The following is a 20,821-nucleotide window of genomic DNA, read 5'->3' on the forward strand; positions in this document are numbered from 1 at the left end:
GAATAACATCAATACGAACAAGCTTGCTTTTACTTTCTTATTGATGAATGATTTTCTGTTTTGTTAAGAATTGCAGGTACTACAGCTCTAGAAGAGTATGGATACTCCTACTCACTACTTAACGTATTAATAAATTCCTTAAAAATGTAATATTTGGGTGTAGCTCCATTTCCATGCATCATTTCAATTACAAACAGAGACAAAATTCTCTCATTAAATATTTGGATAGACTGCACTACAATGAATGTGTTTAGATCAAAGATTATTTCATATTATAATAACCCAAGAGCTTTCCGAGCGAACAAGAAGAAGAGCCACAGCAGCAAGGGATGCCACTGGCAGGGATGCAACAACCGCTACGTGGGGTGGAAGAGCCGCCAACGGGGTACTTCCTCTCGTCGATTACCTTCTTTCTCCTTCGAGATCAGATTCAGGTGGGGACTTTCTGCCTTGTGCCTCTTTGGTCGACTTTCCTTTGTCCCTTCGTTCCGGGAATGGTGTGATCTTTCTATCATCACAAGTATTTCAAAGAAAGAACAAGAGAAAGGAGATTGAGAAACTAAACTCGCTCGACCCAAGTATGTGAACCCACAATCACCCACACTAACCTTGCCATTTGTAAAATTATTTACTTACTAGAATATTTACTCTATTTTTTTAAAATTAAAATAGTTTAGAGGTGAAAAAACACTTATTATTATAATTCAAAAAAAGAAAATTCACTTTAACAAAACTATTGTCCAGAACATCTAATATTATTTATTATCATAGTAAAAAGACTTTTACAAAAGTAACAAAAAAAAATTACGATAAGATAATCTATATCATAACATTTTTTAAATTTGTAAAAGTAACAAATTTTAGTGATGATCATCTGATATATGATTACGATCCGATAGCATGTGATTATTGTTTGATAGTCACTAATTTTGCCAATGCTATTATGAGCTATATTTTAAAAATGTTTCAATGTAATTTTGTTTGGTATAAAATATTTACAAAGTGAAAATGACTGTAAAAATGAAGCCCCAAGGATTGAGAAGATAGTCCGTTCCTTGGAGATATTTTCGGTTAAAAACATTGAAATGGGCGCCAAAGGTTGAAGAAATGATTTGTTTATTAAATAACAATAATCATTGCTATTTTAGAAAAGGTATAAAAGGCGTGTCCCGAATCCTGACTTAAAATGAAATTGCGTTTTCCATTTTACAAACAGTAGAGTGTGGGTTATCGTTGTGTGAAGAACGGAAAACACTCATGGCGCATTGGTGGAAAACTGGAGGATCTGCGATCAATATTTTCACATACACTTGGTCTCAACTTCTCTGGATGCAGATTTCGGTAAGTCTTTGCAGTTTCGATTTCGAACTCCGTTTTTTTTAAAAACGTACGAGTTCATCTTCGTGATGCTGGTACTCGATTATTCGCCTTCTCTATTTTTGATTAAATAAGTCTTCTCTGCTCTATCGCGAGCAAACTCCTCGAATAGGACTTTAGGAGGTTAGGTTCTTCATTTTTTTCTTCTTCTTCTTGCCTGATTCGTTTTTTTATTTTGTTTTTTGAGTCTCGATTCTTGATTTATTTTCTATTTTCAACTTCGAATCAGTAGAAATTGAAAGTAAGTCTTCTCTGCTCTATCGCGAACAAACTCCTCGAATAGGACTGTAGGAGGTTAGACTCTTCATTCTTTTCTTCTTCTTCTTGCCTGATTAGTTCTTTTTTTTTTTTTTAAGTCTCGATTCATGATTTATTTTCTATTTTGAACTTCGAATAAGTAGAAATTGAAAAACTAGAGTGATGATGTAGATTTCTTGTGGCCTATAATTGATGGAAAGAAAATCGATCGCAATCATCTTATTTATCAAGCCGTTGGAAACAAGTGCACGATCCTTATCGGACTTATTTCTCTGTTATTTTCTCTGATGCAATCGGATTGAGATCGAGTTTACCTCATCTGTAAAACGGCGGAAAAACGGAAAGGTATTTTACTGTATATTCAGGTGGATGCTCTCCATTTTGTATCTTCAGATCTTTTGTTGATTTCAATAAGTCTGAGTATGGAAAGAAGAGGCAAAATGTCAGTATTTCTTCAATTATATTTGTTCTGAACTTATGATAAAATTGCTCAATGTCAATAGCAATAATAGACTTGAGACTTGTATCAAAGATAGTTTATGAGATTCGATTATCTAGAAATAATAACTTGGACAGTTTTTCTGATTTTTCTATCGAAATCATAATTTATAACTCTTTGAAATGATATCATATGACTTTATCAAAATCCATTAAGTTGTTCGTATCACATCTGATAGATTTTAATTTTACTGAGTAAAGGCGGTGAATAGAAAGATTTCAATTGAGGTGGCATTACTTCTTGCAAGAAGGTTTTGATTAAGCCTAAATTGACTGATATCGCTATATTTATATATTGCAATTTGCAAGTCTTTTTTCAATGTATTTTTAAATTTTGTCAAACGTTATTATGATGCAGCAACATTCATTTGATATTTCAACTTAAAGGAAAAAACGAACTGAAAGTTAGACTCCGGCATGACTGTCCAGAGAGCAAATGGTGAAGAATTAACAGGTAGTGAACTTCGACTTTTTCTTTTCTTTTTTACATTATTTGTTTGTTTTTATTATCTGAGTAATTTATGTATTCATTTTTCATAAAATGTATTTAGTTTTAATGAAAAATATTGCTAAAAACCTATGATTACTAAATTCTTTGTATATTATTTGAATCTTTATACTCTCTTGTTTATATTTTTTTGACGTAGGAACTTGACATATTTTGATTGATTGAGATATTAATTATGATTTACAACATCCACTAAAAGTAGGATTTTGAATTTACTCAATTTACTAAACTACACAAAATATGTGTGAGTATATATATATAAAGAGTTATACGTTGTAGAAACTTGTTGGAAATTTGAAAACTACGAGTAAAGATGTAGAGAAAAGATGAATATAATTTTGAAAAATGAAATAGCAAAAACTAAATAGTGATAAAATAAGACTAAGATAAAATGGGACAATGTAATAGTTAGTATCAATGAAATTGATTTAAAGTGAAAACTAAGTTTATTTACCACCAATTTATATAGTAATTGGGTTGGGTTCTTAGCCCAAAGCTTTAAGTTATTTATATGATTTCAAAACTTGGTTTGATTTTTAAAACCATTGATAAAATGTAAGTAACAAAACAAGAAAGCAAGAACACATAAATGAATATAAATGTTTAAGTGCTTAATTTTAAAAAGCTAAAAGTATAAAACAAAATTAGTTATTAAAGAAGGCATTGATGATTATCTACATGCTAATCATACTTTGTGCAGGAAGAAGTAGCTGGCTTTGTATGAGGCAATGAGCACGAATACAAGGGAAGAAAATAGATGCTGCAAATGATGAAGCTGAAACGGAGTTGTTGCAATAATGGTCGCAAATTAAACAACAGTGAAGGTAAGAGCACTACGACAATTTTCAACAAAAACACACAATCATTGAAATAGAATTATAAAGCATGCAAGGATGAACATGCACTAAAAGTTCAACGCTAAGTTAGAACTTAGAAGTTGACATTTTTATTTAAAATATTTGGTTGTCGTATAAAGTTTATTTTCAAGGATAAAATTCAAGTTTAAATATTACTTTTCGTTGATATTGGATTTTTACTTTTAAAATGTTTATTTTAGTCATCGTACATTTTGAGAAATAGAGTAAAAATTGAACTTATTTTCAAAATATAACAAAATTTAACAAATACATAGTTACAATTTTTTTTCTATTAATAAGAATTCTCCTTTTAAAAAGTTGTCATTTTTTAGAATAATTATATAATAAAAAAACATCCTACAACTTTATAATTTATGTAAAAAATATTCTAACCTTTAGAAAATGCTCTTAAACTTCAAAAATAATTTACGTTTAAATGTACTTTAGGTAGACATTTTATTTGATTAGTTATTGTTATAAAATGATTTAGGTAGAAATTTGTATTTTAGAATCGTGCGTGATTTTGTAAAATTTCATGTTTTAACTTAAAAATTTTATTATTGAGAATTTGTGTAAGATTTGGATTGAGTGTATTTTTGAATTTTTTTTAAGCTTCATTATTTTCATAAAACTTTTCAATAGGTAGTATTGAAGAAAATGAAGTTGCAAAAGTATTTTAGATTTTGAAGTGTCAAAAGTATTTTAGACTTTGCATTTCATGGTTTCTAAGTAATTTTAATTTTAGTTTTAGTTTTGATTCATTTATTTATACTCCAAAAATGTTTTTGTATTTTGTAATATGTGACCATGTGCATTCATTTTTAAGGAACGAAGAAATGAATAGTTTTTAAACCAAAAGACGAAGAACTAAAATTAAAAAATGTGTATTTATCCTTTCTTTTTGGGACAATTTTATTGTAAATAACAAAATTACTAAAAATTATATAATAAAATTTTAAATTCTCAGTGATAGTACTATATATTTTTTTTATCAATACGTGGGCTGATTACGTTATATTTAAAAATGTCGGATTCTTTTCTTTTATCTGGAAATCTATGAGCCAACCGGTAAAAATGGTTAAAGTGGGTGATTTGCGTTTGCCTTAAAAATAATAGTGAATACATCTTTTCTCTTTTATCTGTTGAATAAAGAATACATTGGCTACACCAAGAAGCGTAATGCCACTCCCCCATAAGTTTTGTCCTTTCTTTTCCCGAAAATGAAACAATTAAAAAGAGATATATAGAACAAAATCATAAACATACATTTTGTAAAATAAATTAACTAGAGATCAAACTATGTATGCTATTTGCTTACTATCTGCATCCTTTCAATAAATATGAAGAGGGGCTGGAGAAGCTCCTTGTCGTCGCAGTAGAGGATTTTCCGTTTTCAGTTCCTTTGCCAGGTGTTCCACATTCGCTGAAGTCAAGAGTCCGTCGTTCTGTCTGCAAGAATTCCGAATTATTCCAAGGTTAGTCATCTTCATTTATTTATTTATTGTTTTATTAATGCTCATTTAACAACTATTTTTTGTTGTTTCATTCCAAATTTTCAATTTTTATTTTCATGTTTAAACAGTTTTAAAACTACTTCTTAGTTTTCTTTTTTTTTTTTGAAAATTTTGTAAATTGTAGGTAGATAGGATATTTATAAGCTAAAATTAAAAAGAAAAGAAAAGAAAAGTTCGCAAATAGCAACCTTAAACACAAATTTATATCCTCGAGAAGGAAAGTAAAAGAAAATTTTACCTCAAGTGTTAAACCACATTTCTAAATATTACTTAACAGTTTTCAAATGAATAAATTAAAATAGTTACAAAGTATAGCAAAATTTTAGATTTTCTAAAAATATTTATGAACTATAGCAAAATTTTAGATTTTATGAATGATAAAAAGTACTATTATTGTCTATAAATGATACTAATAGAATAATATTATTAATGTCTAATATTGATATAATATGAAAATTGTTTGTCAAATTTGTTAATTTTTACCATTTTTCTTTCAAATTCTATTTTTTTTGAATTGGTTTAGATATGCATTGGGTGCATTAGAAGACTTTCCATATGGTCTAAATGAGTGTTTGTAAATAATGTTTATAACCACTCCTAATTTCAATCCAAATGTGCAATAGATCTATTTAAAAGCTTTTAATAAAATTGAATTGTTTTAAAGAATTCATTTTGACACGTTTTTTTAAGCCTATATTGGACAATAATTTTCGGTTTCAATAAGAAATTTATTTAAAAAAACTTGTAGAATGGTTATACATAGAAAAAGAAAACTTAATGGTACTGTAAAGTTTTTTTTAATAAATTTTATAAATAGTTTTGCTATTGTTAAAAATATTTTAATTATTAAAAATACATTTTAAAAAGTAAAAGTACATTCCCTAAATTTGAAGGCTTATGTATGTTTTATGAAAATCTAAATTTACAAATTCTGTCTTTAAAAAATTTCTTCGTAATTTTAAATAACAAAAAATTAAATCAGTTAACAAAAATATCTATTTTTAAAAAAATATTTAGTATCAAACATGTCCTAAATAATTCAAAAATATTCTCAACCAAAGAACGGGTGTAAAAAAAGGTTATTATCCAGAAGCAATTTTCTTTTCTTTCTTTTCTTTTCTTTTTTTTTTGGTGAAATCCAACGACAGTTTTAAACAATACAAAAACAAAGTGGTCGATTCAGTGGGGATTTAAATAATGACGTAGTATTTTTAAATGTCATGACTTGATTTGACAAAAATAACACAAAATATGCTTTGTCAAAGATGTTAGGACAAATTTCTATTTTGTCAATTTATCATGGTGTACTTGTTAAGTTTGGACAATTGTGCAAGTGTTATCCAATTTTCTCAAATTCAGAAAAAGTAACGGTGCGTAGCCTAGTATGTGCAGGCATAAAGGTATTTTAATTTAAATCAATAATTTGTTTCACTTTCTTATAATGATAGAACACGCTACAATCTAAGGTGAAAAATAATTTTTTTATCTTTGAGGTTTCAAAATCAGCCTAAATCCTGCCTTTGCTTTTAATTTAGTCCCTAAATTTTAAATTTTATAATTTTTGTTTAATAATCACTTTAAGTGATTATCGTTTATTAATTAACTAATTATAAAATAACAATTTTTAATTTATTTTAATAGTAATAAAAAATAGTAAATTTTAGTTAATAATAATAATTTAAAATTAATTAATTGAAACTAACCTTACAAATAGAAAGTAAGTATTTTAGTGAAAATTTAAAATAAAAAATATGAACCTTGGAACCTAGAGAACTCAAATCTCAGTGTCGAACCAATTTATGGTGGTTTGGCTGGATGTTAAATTTGAGTTTGGTTTTTTCTTCTAGTAAAGTTGTAAAAAATAGAATATTTAACTCGGGTAAATTTGTTGTATGAATGTAAATCATTTGTAAAAAAAAAAAAAAAAAATCTTTTCTCAAAATTTATAAATATAAATATAAAAACAAATATATATATATAGTAGGTAAAATGGTCAATTTCGATATTGGGAGTAATAAATTTTTTAATTCGATTTGTGCTATTTGAATGGCCAAACAATGATAATAATAATGAGGGGGGGGAGAGGAACGTACCAATATATCGGGAGCCAAGGTGGAACGGGAGTTGGTAAAATGATTGTTCTTGTCGTTGTTGTGATTCTCATATTTGCCACGTCTTCCTTTCAATAAGGATTGTGGAGTTTCATTTCCCAGAACCTCTTGAGCATTCGCACACGCAGCCGCAGTCTGTTCGCTTACCTCTTTCATCAGCCCTATTGCATCGTAGCTTCTATCCCCTGGGCTCATAAATAATCCTACTTCCTGCATTTAAACTCCAACTATTACAAAATCTAACAATACAAAAACTCTAAAAATAAATACAAATTATGTTTCAATTACAGCTTTACTTTAGTTCTGCGTCATATAAATTCATCATAAAATGTTGAATATACTAAAGACCTTAACAAAACAAGTAAGTTATAGTGTTTGGCAAGTAATGATAGATTTTTGTAATTAACGATGAGCAAGTTGGTTTTAATGTTTGGCAAATAAATAATAAATTATCATGTTTTAAATATAATACTAAAATAGACATATTTTATAAGAAAATTGTTAAAAAGAAAAAAATTAGCAAAATATTTACACTTAATTATAAGGGTTTTTTTTTAATAAAAAATTGAAAACAAAACCATTAAAAAAAGCATTAAATATGTTGTCAAATATTTAATTTTTGACAATTTCTCTAATAAAATAATTATCTATGAAATGTAGGTAATTTGTTTTTCTTCTTTCTATTTTTGAAAAAAAAATCTCATTTTATACGTATATAATTTTTCACCTTAAAAAAATTGTTTAAAATAATAATTCTTTTTGTTCTAGAACAATTTTCAAATATTGAGGAAAATAGCTTTAACTTTATATGGGAAAAAAATCAATATGATATTTTTTATATAAAAAAAAATGGATGCACTCAACTGAAAATTATAATATATATATATATGTATACATATATATATATATGTAAAAAATCTTAATTTTAAAAGATTAAATTTAGGAGATTAAAGATATAATATTTTAGGAGAATTCTAAAAGCCATTTTAAAAGAAGGTTTGAAACCAACGTATTTTTAAAAGTAATTCCAATCTGTTTTATTTAAACCAAAAAAAAAAAAATTAGTTAAGATTTTTCTACAATTTTGATTGCAACCCTAAACGCACCCTAAATCTATAATTTAACCAAAACTAATTGTAGTAATTACCTCCATTGGTACATCAGTATCCATTCTTGAACCAAATAGAAAAGAATTGATGAACCAAGGCGATTTCCATGCTGAAGGAGATTCGATGCTTCTCTTGAATGGAGTTCCACCAAATCTGGAAACAACATCGTCAACTGAGAAGCCATAGAGAAAAAGTCGAGGAAAATAGCAGTAACCAATTACCGAGGTTTAGACGCATGGATAAAAGGATAGATCTTTTATGGTGAAAAGTATAAATTTTCTAAAGATAATGATGCTATTGAACTACTGCCAAAATCAGAGTGGAAAAGTTTTGGCAGGAGTAAAATTGGGGTTGTGAAAAGGATTATTTGCCGTAACTTACAATAAAGTAAATCTTACATGGTTATGGTTTCAAGAGAGGACTCCTTTGAAGCATTATCACCAGCAACCTCAAGAGTTCTTCCATGGCACGTTCCACTGGCAATAGAACAATTTGCAAGTGCACAATGATCGTCAGATAAGTTTGAAGGGAAATCCTGATCTTGTAGAGATGTTGAGGTTCTACTACACTGCATTTCAGCAACACCATCACGATTTGTAGAATACGAGAGTGACTCGTTTGTGTCACACTCAAGAAGGATGCGTGAACGCTGTTGAACCTCCTGTGTAATGAAAAGAGGTTTGAAGGGGTGATGATTCTATGAGTTAATCAAAAATAATTTTGAGTAGAAGACAAAGAAAACGACTCACTATTTGGCCAATAGAATCGATACGCTCGTTTGCCGCGGGATTATCCAGTTCTTGCATTTTCTTCTCCTGGAAACTAAAGCTATCTGAAGTTCTCTCTGGCCGTTTGCAATGCGAAATGTTGTAAAGATCGCTATGCTTCTCTTGCCTCACTTCTTCTGCAGGACATATATTTTCCTTATCTTCAGAGCTTCTAGAATTGACTGTCTGGTGTGATGGATTAGTATGAGATGGTGTTCTACTAATGCCAACATCAATCTCTTGCTTCTTGTCGCATCGTTTATCTGATAGAGGAGATAAGAACTCCCTATGGCGTTTCTTCAAGATTGATGGAGTATTAGTGAAAGTCTTAGCAGCACTTTTCAACAGAGCATCGGGACTTTCATCACGGGTAGGTGAATTCCATAGCCTAAATGGAGTAAGACAGTTAATAGAAGACATCATAAGTTGACGGATACCAAGTGGACTATATTCCTGCTGCATATCACTGGCGGCCGGTGCAAGATCACAGCTAAGGAATGGAACATCCAAACTTGGAAACCGAGGGGGTTCATAACAAAGAGCTCCGATAAGGTCCGGTTGATCTGGATGTGTTTTCTCTCTTCCACTAAATGAAGGCAAATTTTCTGCAGTTTTAGGTTCTGAACTAAATGTATTTACAGGAACCAATTTTGATGGATCCTTTGAACCCTGCTGCTTTTGGAGTTCTGCGTTCATGAAACCGTTCTTGGAAGGTGAGTCGGTGGATTCATTGGTGTAGATAAAGCCATCATGTCCATTTGCTACAAGCTCTTGTTCGAGAGTTTCAAATAAATGACTTGTGTCACTAGTATATACATAAGTATCATCATTAGCAGAAACCAAGAGAGGAGCTAGAAAGCGTTGTGAACATGAGTTATCCAGAACATCAGATCTCGCATGGTGATACGATTGCAATGGTATGTTTCTATTACTTTCTGGCAATTCGATGCTCGTTGATTGACGGTGCAAAGGGTGTGCATATCCACTCAGTTCAACCATGTCCGATGTATTTATTGTATTTTCAGAAGGAAAAGATTCATTGACTACTGCATCTGAAAAAAGGACCGTGCAACATTCATAATCAGAAATCAGCATATGTTCAGGTTTAACTGAAGCCGTAGCCATATTGTCGGCGGTAGATGCACTAAATCCAGCAGAAGTTTGATGTGGAGCAGTTTCTACTTCCTGAGATCCATTTGCTTGAAAGTGTGGTAACTCATGACCTAATTCCAGTGAAGAAATATTTGGTAACTCGTACAAATTATATCGATTATCTTCAGTTGATGAAGTTCTGCAATCCTGTGAGAAATTGTGGTTAGGGGTTTTCACGTAGCAACCCAATTCACTGAGCATTTCAGGAATCGAAAAGGTGATGTTGTCCAAAGACGCATGATATTGCCCCGGACAATGTGGTGGTGAGCATGGTTCGTCTTTTAAAAAAGCATCTTCAGCCAATTGGCATTCCTCTTTTGTGCGTGGAATTGTATTGGAGCAAGCACCAATAGCTGAAGTTTGACTGACTTCAGATATGTCCTCTGTTTCTGCCCCCCTGAGACTGCTATCATCCATACTGCTTTGCACCCTTGAGGATGAAAGCATGGGTAAGCTTGATTGTGATGCATGATGCAGGGGTTGATACTGTTCGAGTAAACCGGATGCCAAGTAAGATTCCAATTTCTTTTTCACAGAACTATTCCAGTGGTTCTTTATAGCATTGTCTGTCCTGTTGACAATCAAATATACATCACTCTATGGGTATCTTAGCAGTGCTGAAGATAAATTCAAAATAATGAAGCTCTGTAATGCACTAAAGTAAGTCACTACCTCAATGAACACGAAGAATCACACCGAGAATTACAAGCAATATGTGAGTATTATCCCATAACAAAGAAGTGCTTGGGGAAAGAAATATACTGAAAATTTGAGCATCTGCTTACCTGCCAGGCAAGAACTTCGTTAGCTCTGCCCATCTATTTCCATATATTTGGTGAGCACGAATAAGTGCCAACTCTTCTTCCTGTGTCCATGCCTCCTTGTTTATGGCAGGATTTAAATGATTGTGCCACCTGATTAATTGAAAAGTTAAAAAGTTAAGTTAATTGACAAAATCGAGCAATAAACGCTCCCACAACTCAATAAATTATTGTATATGTAAAACAAGGCCTTTAGACTTTTGTATTGACACATTTCAACACAGATAACCTCAGGAAGTCGAATACTAAAGACGCCATCTCAAGAAACTTCAAATCATACCTTTCCCTACATTGCTTACCAATGCGTCCAGGTAAGTGTTGTGCTATAGTGGACCACTTCTTTGGTCCATACTTTTCCACCAATTCAACAATTATTTCATCTTCCTAAAACAAATTCCAAAATGATTCATAAGTTCATTGAAAAAAAGTGCATTATGCATCCATTGATATGCTTATAAAGTGACAGTCAATGTAAGGAAGAATTACTGTCAAGGACAGACAACCTCTTTAGACCATGGACCTTTGACAAGTTCTGGATTCAAAACCTTCTGCCACCTATGTAGACATTGCACATCAGTTCGATCCTTGAAGCATTCCGCTACATACAACCAAATATGAGATCAGGCGTATGGCTTATAGAACATCGAGCTACGAGGATCAATAAATTTCCATTGAATTGCAAAGAAAGCAAGTATCGATGCACAATCATGAGCAAGTAAGTACGGTTTCCATTAATACCAATTGTCAACATTAAAATATCAATAATCTAACAATTGCATGTGACCTCCAATAACTATTTGCAATAATGATTCAGAATGATTGTACATAAAAAAAAAATCACCATTACCTATTTTCTTCCAGTTCTTGCCTTTGAAACGTTGGACTGCCTTCCGCAAGATTTCATCCTAATCACATAAGAAGTTTATCATTTAGATTAAGTCTATGAAGAAAACCTAACACGATTAAGAAAATCTCTTCAGCATGAAAATATTTTAAAGAATCAAAGTGAATGTGTGTTTTGTCTGCATCATAATAAACGAAAGACTTTTAAAAGAGGAAAATGAAAATGGTTAGTTACCTCTTCAGCTGTCCATTGGCCTTTGGTGGAGCGTCTAGTAGGACCAGTTGTTCTTCGGCTAGAAGTTGTTCAATCATAAGCACAAATTTGGATAAATAATATGGCTCTAAATCTCTCAATCAAACTAAGTTTTAACACAAGGAGTGTTGATAAAACGATAGACTGTTATGATTGGAGAAGAAGTTACGAAACTAGAAGAGATTGGGAGAGAGTTGATAAATAGATGAACATGATGTTGAATCAAAAGAATGTAGATGATTTTCCAACAGAAATTACCTATGCAAAGCTCGAATATTCTGACCACTGTCACCAGACACATCTAAAGAAGTACAAAGCGGAGGATCACTTTCCATAGTTCTTCGTCAAGCAGGTAAAGCTGCATAGCCCAACTCCTACTCCACTGCAACTCTCTCCCGAATATTTCCTCAAAATCATTCTACTCTTCCAAAGAAGAGCCAACGATTAGTTCTCATCCGAAAATCCGATGGACTGCAGAAACACGACATACAGGAGAGAATTCGTCAGACACAAATCCTCAGTTGTAGTAACAGAAGATAGTATAAAATCTTTATAACGGAATCATTGTCTCAAACCATTGCAATTAGAGATCTAGAGTTTCAAATTCCAAAGATGAAGAAGAAACCACAAGAAACCGTGGCTTAGGTTTCAAAAACGCATTTCCGCTTATATATAGTACAAACCAAACTCGACTGAAGCTACTCTTACAAATTCAAAATCAGAAGGAACCAAATTATTAATAAAGCTCTATCGGACACGACCTAGAGCTAACCTAAAGACTAACCTAAAGAAATACTCCAGAAATCAAAATCCAAATCAGAATTAATTCAACCAGAACGAAAAGAAGTAGATACAGAACTTCGATAAAAAGAAAATCCGATTAAACAGATTTCAAAACCAGAAACACATCGAACTTAAAAATTCAGTAGAAAAAAGAACGATTCGCCTACTTCACTTACAAAAAAGCGAAATGCAGATGAACAGGCTGAAGATGTTCAAATCTTCGCTATTGAAATCGATCAACACCTCGAGCAAGAGCAGATCCGAGAGAGAAGATGCAGGTGAGCGAGAGAGAGAGAGAGAGAGAGAAATAGAGAGAGATAGAGAGAGAGATGAAGAATGAGTGAGATCAGAGAGAAGCCATATTCAAATACAAAGAAGGCGGACTGGGAGATTCAAACCCTATGGTTAAAGTCAATCAAAGTTTTTTGAAATTAGTCGATTTAACGCCTATGGAGAGAAATGCCCATTTTTGTACCTAAAATCCAACCGGTTCTTTTCGAAAAAGTTCAACTTCAACGGGCATTTTCAATTATCATCTTTTTTTTCCATTTTTCCAAATAATAAAAAAAAAAAAAAAAACGTAACCTTCTCTAATTTTGTCCAAACGTCTGTTCATTACAATACTAAAAATCTCATTAATTTAAGATTAAATACAAAATTGTTGCCTGAACTTCTTTTGTAATGACTATTTGCTATTTAGCCCTAAAATTTGAAATTTTTAATTACATTATTTTTTTACAATTGATTTTAACTAAATTATAAAATTTAGTGGGTTTTTTTTTTCTATACATAAACATTTTTAGGTTAAACTATTAAACTATTAAACTATTCAAATTATTTGTATATTTTCATATATCTCCAAAAGTTTTAATGTTATCCTTAATTTTTTTATAAGCAAGCGTCTTAATATTACTTTTAAGGTAGTTCTTACAAAATTTGATTGGAAATTAGGACATGAAAATGATGTGACGTTAACATAGAACAAAAATTTGGATTGTCAACACATCGTAAAAACTTTACAAAGTATTGAAATGTTTATCAAAACTTGAAAGGGCTACTTGGGAAGCTCTTTCAAGTTTTAGGACTCTTTGAATACATAAGTAACAGAAAACATAATGGAAATAAGGTCGTAAACATAGAAATTGTTGAAAAGATGGCTAAGTATAAAACCGTTAGAATGAAAAGAATCAAGTATATAAGTATGTCCAAAATTAATCGAAGATCAAACAGATGTTGCATCTAACATCATGCAACCCTCCTAACATATACTAAAAAGAAGATCATTCTTCACACGAATTTTAATTAACTAATCGATTGTAGGTGCAATCAAACCAGCACCTAAATATATTTTATTTTACAATACACTATAGAAGTTATCGACTATAAGTACAATAAATATAGGGCGATGATTCGGACATACATTAACAGTGATATTATAAATATGTGTATATATATATATATAAAGAAAAGAAAAACATTTAGCTTATTTTGGAGAAAGGAAAAGACAAAAAGTACATAGGGCACCATTATTTTGGGGGCATTTATTGAATTCAGTTTTAAATACTTAAACTAATGCTTCAATTTTCAGCTATTTTCTAGTTTTGGTTGATATCGATTATTTGCTTTTGAAATATTTATTTTGATTTATATATTTTTATTTTTTAGTAAACTGACTTATTAGTATAATAAAATAATTTATTTTAAATTAAGAGACCAAAGTAAAGAAATTGAAAATAAACTTTAATAAAGAAAAACAATTAGAATAATTTGAAAACATACAACTAAAATATATTATAGTTTATTTTAAAGTTGAAAGTAAATTAAGATGAATACTTTGGAACCATATGACCCAAAGCCAAAAAGAAATAAAATAAAAAACAGTATCTGAGCTCAGGTCAGTCGAACTCTCAAATACATTTTTAAAAAAGTCGAACATTTTATAGTTGTTTACATTAAAATTTTATCAACAATATCTATATTTCTAAATTAAAAAGTGCAACGACAGAGAACGAATTACATGAAAATTTTGAAAAAAGATGTTGCCAAATTTTGAACAACAAAATTAAAGTATAAAAACTTAAAATACAAAAAAGTACATTAGAATTATGACGACTTTTTTCACCTTTTTTATTTCCGATAGGGGCTTTTGCTCAAAAACAAACGTGGCTTCCAAATTTAAAAAGGGTATAGATTCACATTCACATACACCTTTGAATCTTCTCGGTCACTTTAAACTCATTCATTACTCACTGGGAATTCAAAAATAGATCTGTGAATATATTGCATCGAAGTGTAGAAAGACAAATTAGTAAAACCTAAAATTCAAAATACGTTAATATAATTTAAAGTCATTACTAACTACGCCGCCACTTCTTTTTGGGAGCCTCACTTTAGTGGGAACCACTTTTGTTTCTAACACGCAAATTTTTTTATGATTGATTTTGGAAAACTTGGGAGGTGGGGAAAGATAACTAGAATGGTTTGGTTAGCTTGTTATGTTCAGTTGATAGAAGATGAGTAAAAAATGAAAAAGGACAACCTAAACTAAACATGATACGAAGTGCTTCCCCGGCCTCCAAATTCTTTGCATTGCGGAAAAATTGTAGCAGAGCCCGCCATAGAGATATAAGCTATAAACCTTTTTAAACCTTTTGAGCTTTGTTAGGGCGACCTCGATGGTTGTCATGCCCCCTCGATCGTCCATGCTTTCCACCTCGATTGAATTTGCCACCCCTATGGATAGAGCAAGCAGGAGAAAACCATAGGAAGATTATGAAAGAGACCAAGAGAAAGATCTCGTGATAGAATAGTAACATATACAAATAACACTAATAGGTTAGATTACGTTTGATAACCTTTTTGTTTAACTCTTCTTTTAAAAAATCAAACCAAAGTTTGAAAACTAAAAAATAGAGTGATTGATAATCGTTTTTTGTTTTTGAAAATTGTGTTTGCTTTTTTAAAAACCTGATTTTGCTTTCAATTTAGATTAGAATTGAAATGTGTGTTTATGAAGAAGGTAGATACAACAAACAAAATGGCTATCAATAGACGCTAATACTTAGTAATGTAGTGAGCAAACCTTCCACGGTTTCCCTTAAAGTCGCGATGATGCTTCTCTTGGTTGCTGCGGAGTAGACTCCAATACTCCTTCTCAGCCTCACCTGAAATAAAGGATTTCAACCAAAGTTGTAAAAAGGAGAACAGAAGAGTAATTTCAATTTCATCAAATATGAAGTCATCCAAGAGCATTGACAAAGACGATGAATATTATAACTTCATAAGTACGCTTCCTCTCCCCAAGTCAATTATATAAAGTTATGGAAGGAATAACATGAAATTACAAAAAGTCATTTACCAGCATTAACGATTTTCAAAGTTATTTGCAGATCGTGAAACAAAATAAACAGGAAAAAAGATGCAACAGATTCCAAAGAGTGGAGAGTTGGTAGAATTCCAAAAGTTTATTAACCAAGAAAACAGAGACAAATAGAGCTACTATCACTATGTACAATTTTAACTAATTTTAAAATACACCATGCCAATTGATGTTGCTAATAGATCTTTTCAATCAAGACCGACAATAGAAAAACACCTATAGATATTACTTTACTCATTGCTCAAAGAACAGTGAAATTTTGTATTATACCTGACACTGGTTCTAAAGTGGCTATAAAATTCTTCACAGCCAGTCCCCCTTGCTCAGCTAGTACTGCAGACGCACGAGCTTTCTGGGCAGCTTCAGGCTCCTCAAACCTTATATAGCCCGACTCGTCTCCAATCTTAAAATCAATGAACTTGACAATTCCAACCAAATATGAGAGGGGAAAAACACGTCAGAGTGAATAAGAAATAAACAAAGTGAAGTAAAAAAAACATGAAAAGCACAAACCAAAGTAGTGAATCTAGCCAAAGTGATAATTCGAAAAAAACAACATAATAATAAAAAAAGATCTCCCCTCACCACACGCACACATCATTAAGGTAAAATTCTAGGGTAGAATGAGTGAAATAAAACAATAATAATGCAAGAAAAACTAGTGATGTAAAGCACAAACAGAGGAGAAGAATAACTAATAGATAAAGTAGAGAACAAAAAAAATTCAAAATAAATCATATTGAAACGTTCCATAGAGCATAGTACGAGGAAGAAACTATGAGATACCTTAACACTTCCAAACTTCCGAAAAACAGCCTTCAAATCCTCACGCGAAACAACATTCATATTGTTCCTAGATTGAAAAGCTGTGGGTTTTTCTTCAGCCTCTTCATGTTCATCTACGGTATCGTCCATAGACTGTTCTTCCACCTCAAGACTTTTTTCATTGCCAGAATCATTTTTCTCCACAGCCTCTCCATTCTTATCATCAGCACTTTCCTTAATTTCTTCATCTTTACTCAAATTTGTTTCCTCTATTTGCACAGTTTTCTCAGAGTCATTCTTTGAGGAGTCTAGCCCTTCATCTGTTTTGCATTCAGTCTTATCAGCTACACCATGAGATTCATTTCCCTCAGCAGTACTTCCAGATGACGTGCTTTTCAATGTAAAGGCAACAATTAAGCCTTTAGGGTAGCTGCAATGAAAATCCATAAGATCGATCATGTGATGTGGAAAGAAGAGAAGTGTATGGCTAAATATACTACAGATTACTACCAGTGTCCTACATACCTTGCTTCTGGGGAACTATTATTGTTGCTGCGGTTGGCACCTGAGGTTGAGCGTGAACTTTCAAACTTCTCCATCTCTTTTGCTCTCTCCTCATCAAATTCCCTCCTGAAATGGAAATAATCTTTACAAACGCAGTTGACTGATATGTCGAAGGGAATATGTTATGAATGTTTAAACTTTACAAAGAAGCCTGGGTAACCAATACACTTTCGAATAGATATCAATTAGAAAAGCAATTTTATAAAAAATATCATCACATTTCACAAAAGAAAATTAGGCTTCCACCTTTCTAGAAGATATTAAGGATCAAAGTTCAAACACACATGAACGATGGGTGAAAGAATAAATATTGAACAACCAACTATTCTACATAATACAGAAGTAAACCTACGGATACATCCTAAACATAGTATGGAATCTGGCAGTTATCATTTAGTCAGCCTATAATGGTTTTACCAATGAGCTTCTCAAAAAGGACAGAAGAAGAAATCAAAGAACATGCAAATTCAATTGATTATTGCTTACAACATTTAGAATGGTTTTAGAATCATTAAACTTAGTTAAATTTAAGATTGCAACAATTTATGCAATTGCAATTATAATTCTTACAATTTTAAATGCATGTTTTAACTATTGCTTCTTACTTAAAATGAGTTTATGACCGATAAACCAGGAGGATCTTTGATTGTGAAGCAAAAGAGTTGGAAGAAAATGTAGATGTATTTCAAATCATACATACTTTGGTTTCAATTCTAACTTGGCGCCAGCATAAACCAAGCTTTCCTTCAAAACTTTTTCTGCATCTTCCTCAGTAGAAAATTCTATCAAGGCGGTTCCACAGAATACCCGTTTATCTGCAACGTGACGGGGCAGCCTCACACTATTAACCTGAAATTCAGTAGCAAAGTTCTAAATTTTGTTGACAATATAAATAGGGGAAAAAATTGTTACCTTGACAATGGGAAATGGAAGGAGTATAAATCAAATGTCAGTTTATCAAGCATCGGAACATAGTGTATGGTAAGTTTCAATTTGATAAAAACAGTAAATAACTTTAAAATATGTAGGAAAAAACATTAAAAAAAGTTTAAACTATTAAACCAATATGATGCGATATGCATTGTGAGAGGGGAAAAAAAATTTGAAAACGAACAATAGAAACAAAAGGCCACCTAATTAATTTTAATTTTAATTTTTCATGGTAATCTTAGCTAATACTAAGGGCATTCTGAAGCCAATAATGAAACAAAAACATTCACATGTAGACACCAACAAGGATATCAGGAATAAAATATAGAAATTAACATAAATGAAAAAGAAACGTACCTTTGTAACTTGATTAAAGAAAGCTTCTACATCTTCCAGCTTGATATCATATTCAAATGGTGATGCAGCTACAGTTCTATCATCCAATTGTTCTATTAACTCCTCAGGCTTTGGGAGTTCAGTAGCTCTACCAACCTTCTTCCCTGAACCATCCAAATACAAATTCAAAATAATGATAATAAAATCCACAACAATCCTTAATTTGGAAATAGATACAAAAGTTAATAGTACAGCAAGAGCTTATCTGAAATTCTGAAAATGAAGTGCTTTACTATTTAAAATTTTAAGGACTCTGTCGTTCTGCATCTCCAATATAAGCAGTTAATATGAGAATTTATAACATTTAACATTTTTATTTTTTTATCATTTGTTCGGGACAGGCAATGTCAACATTTAGACCAACCTATCGACAAAATTGAACCATTAACTTTTACACCTGCTAAATAGGTTTCTTCTTCTTTCATGAAATTGAGTAATCCAATTAGACATAGTCATGAAGATGCACCAATGGGTAGAGAATGAATTCACTTGATTTTGCATGATTTTATTAGACAGATGATGTCAACATTTAGACCAACCTTTCCACAAAATTGAAACCCTAAAACTTTCACTCTTGCTATCTAAGTTTCTTCTTCTTTCATGAAATTGTGTAATGCAATCGTTTGTCTTACATGCGATATTGGCTAGAACATGAAATTGCTTTTCCATAACTCCAAACTCTGCATTTCATGCTACATAATGACAAATAAAAACTCCACAACTACTTGGCATTCAGATAAATGACGAATTACATCACTTGCATGCAAAAGAACTAACCATCTTCAGACACTTTAAGTGATGAAGAAGTTCTTAGAGTTTCAGCGACAGCTTTCATAGTATCTTCCGGAAAGTTTTCTGGTGTCACATCTTGTTTCAATTCAAGATGGCCTTTCATCCGAGAAAACGTACAGATTAAAGACAGATCGACCACTGTAATTGCACGGTTAAGATCAACAAAAGGCAAGAATCCTAATCCAAATTAGATATTAATACAATACAAAACCCGAACTACAATAGACCATCAATACAAAAAGCAAATTAAACAGAACAACAGATGAAAATCGTTTAAAAACAAGTAACATCAGAATGTGAAGGATACATCCATCAGGGCTTTCACTGATGGTTTTCCGAAGAAAAGTATCTCTAGGAAGATTACTGTCACTGAAGTAGAACTCAACCTGCAAAATAGCGATGAACAATTAGAAAGGATTGAGTTTAACATAATGAAGAACAAAATTAATCCATTTTACCTGACGAAGCACTTTCTTGGCCATTTCTTGATCGAGAGAAGTATTCCCCATGATTGTAAGAAAGTTTTGAGATGAGAAAAAAAACGCGGGCGGGAAGAAGAAAGCAGAGAGTAGGGTTTCGATTTCGAGTAGTGGATTCTTTAGTTGTTGTATGTAAAGCTTGTATTACTGATTTTTAAACGCTTAAGAGAAACAACCGGTTCGGTTTATTCCTCGTGATCCGGCCCACGTTGGCATAACAATCAACGTGTTGTTGAACTGAAACCGCCACGATTGAACACAGCAAAAAAATGTAAAGCAAAAGGAGAATGCAAAAATTCATCCTTTTTTACTCTAAGATATGGTATACAAAATATTGAGTGATATACTTCACTTCATTTATATTTTCATATAGTAGGTTTGTCATTAATATGATAACAATGGATGTATGTATTTTTAAAGCATGGTATATAATTGTTATATATGTATGTATGTATATGCTTGTTTATTTTGTTTTTGTATTATGGATATAATTAGAACCAACATACATAGGATGACTTATACTAATAATATAGTTGATTTGTCTATTTAAAGAATATAATTAAAAATCAATTATGTTATTTTGGGGTTGACCCCTTGTATTTTACTATAATTTCATTTTAGAATAAAAATGATTGTTTTCTTAATAACTACTCACTTGTAATTAA

General features: G+C 31.4%; 2 protein-coding genes and 1 long non-coding RNA gene across 4 annotated transcripts; 1 reads left to right on the top strand and 2 right to left on the bottom strand.

The window, feature by feature from the left end:
• Positions 1 to 1,192: 1,192 nt before the first annotated feature.
• Positions 1,193 to 3,648, top strand: LOC105434660. Of its 2 annotated transcripts, XR_004214606.1 has the most exons (5): positions 1,193 to 1,341; positions 1,610 to 1,671; positions 1,807 to 1,980; positions 2,492 to 2,587; positions 3,342 to 3,648. It is a non-coding gene; the product is annotated as an uncharacterized LOC105434660 (long non-coding RNA). The 2 variants fall into 2 exon arrangements; XR_968770.2 differs by lacking the exon at positions 1,610 to 1,671.
• A 921-nt stretch (positions 3,649 to 4,569) lies between these two features.
• Positions 4,570 to 13,294, bottom strand: LOC101206476 (transcription factor MYB3R-1). The gene is made up of 12 exons (XM_004150242.3): positions 13,028 to 13,294; positions 12,327 to 12,539; positions 12,051 to 12,108; positions 11,820 to 11,877; positions 11,476 to 11,570; positions 11,253 to 11,356; positions 10,937 to 11,065; positions 8,982 to 10,722; positions 8,631 to 8,893; positions 8,271 to 8,385; positions 7,106 to 7,333; positions 4,570 to 4,947 (listed from the first exon to the last, which is right to left on the bottom strand). Exons 2-12 carry the CDS (start codon positions 12,401 to 12,403, stop codon positions 4,816 to 4,818), a joined length of 3,000 nt encoding a protein of 999 aa, XP_004150290.1. The 5' UTR covers positions 12,404 to 12,539; positions 13,028 to 13,294; the 3' UTR covers positions 4,570 to 4,815.
• A 1,813-nt stretch (positions 13,295 to 15,107) lies between these two features.
• Positions 15,108 to 20,293, bottom strand: LOC101204162 (la protein 1). The gene is made up of 10 exons (XM_004150232.3): positions 20,136 to 20,293; positions 19,985 to 20,063; positions 19,663 to 19,815; positions 18,847 to 18,989; positions 18,260 to 18,408; positions 17,521 to 17,625; positions 17,017 to 17,425; positions 16,501 to 16,648; positions 15,934 to 16,015; positions 15,108 to 15,584 (listed from the first exon to the last, which is right to left on the bottom strand). Exons 1-10 carry the CDS (start codon positions 20,184 to 20,186, stop codon positions 15,494 to 15,496), a joined length of 1,410 nt encoding a protein of 469 aa, XP_004150280.1. The 5' UTR covers positions 20,187 to 20,293; the 3' UTR covers positions 15,108 to 15,493.
• Between the last annotated feature and the right edge of the window lie 528 nt (positions 20,294 to 20,821).

This window comes from Cucumis sativus, chromosome 2 (genome assembly GCF_000004075.3).
Source record: "Cucumis sativus cultivar 9930 chromosome 2, Cucumber_9930_V3, whole genome shotgun sequence".
NCBI lineage: Eukaryota > Viridiplantae > Streptophyta > Magnoliopsida > Cucurbitales > Cucurbitaceae > Cucumis > Cucumis sativus.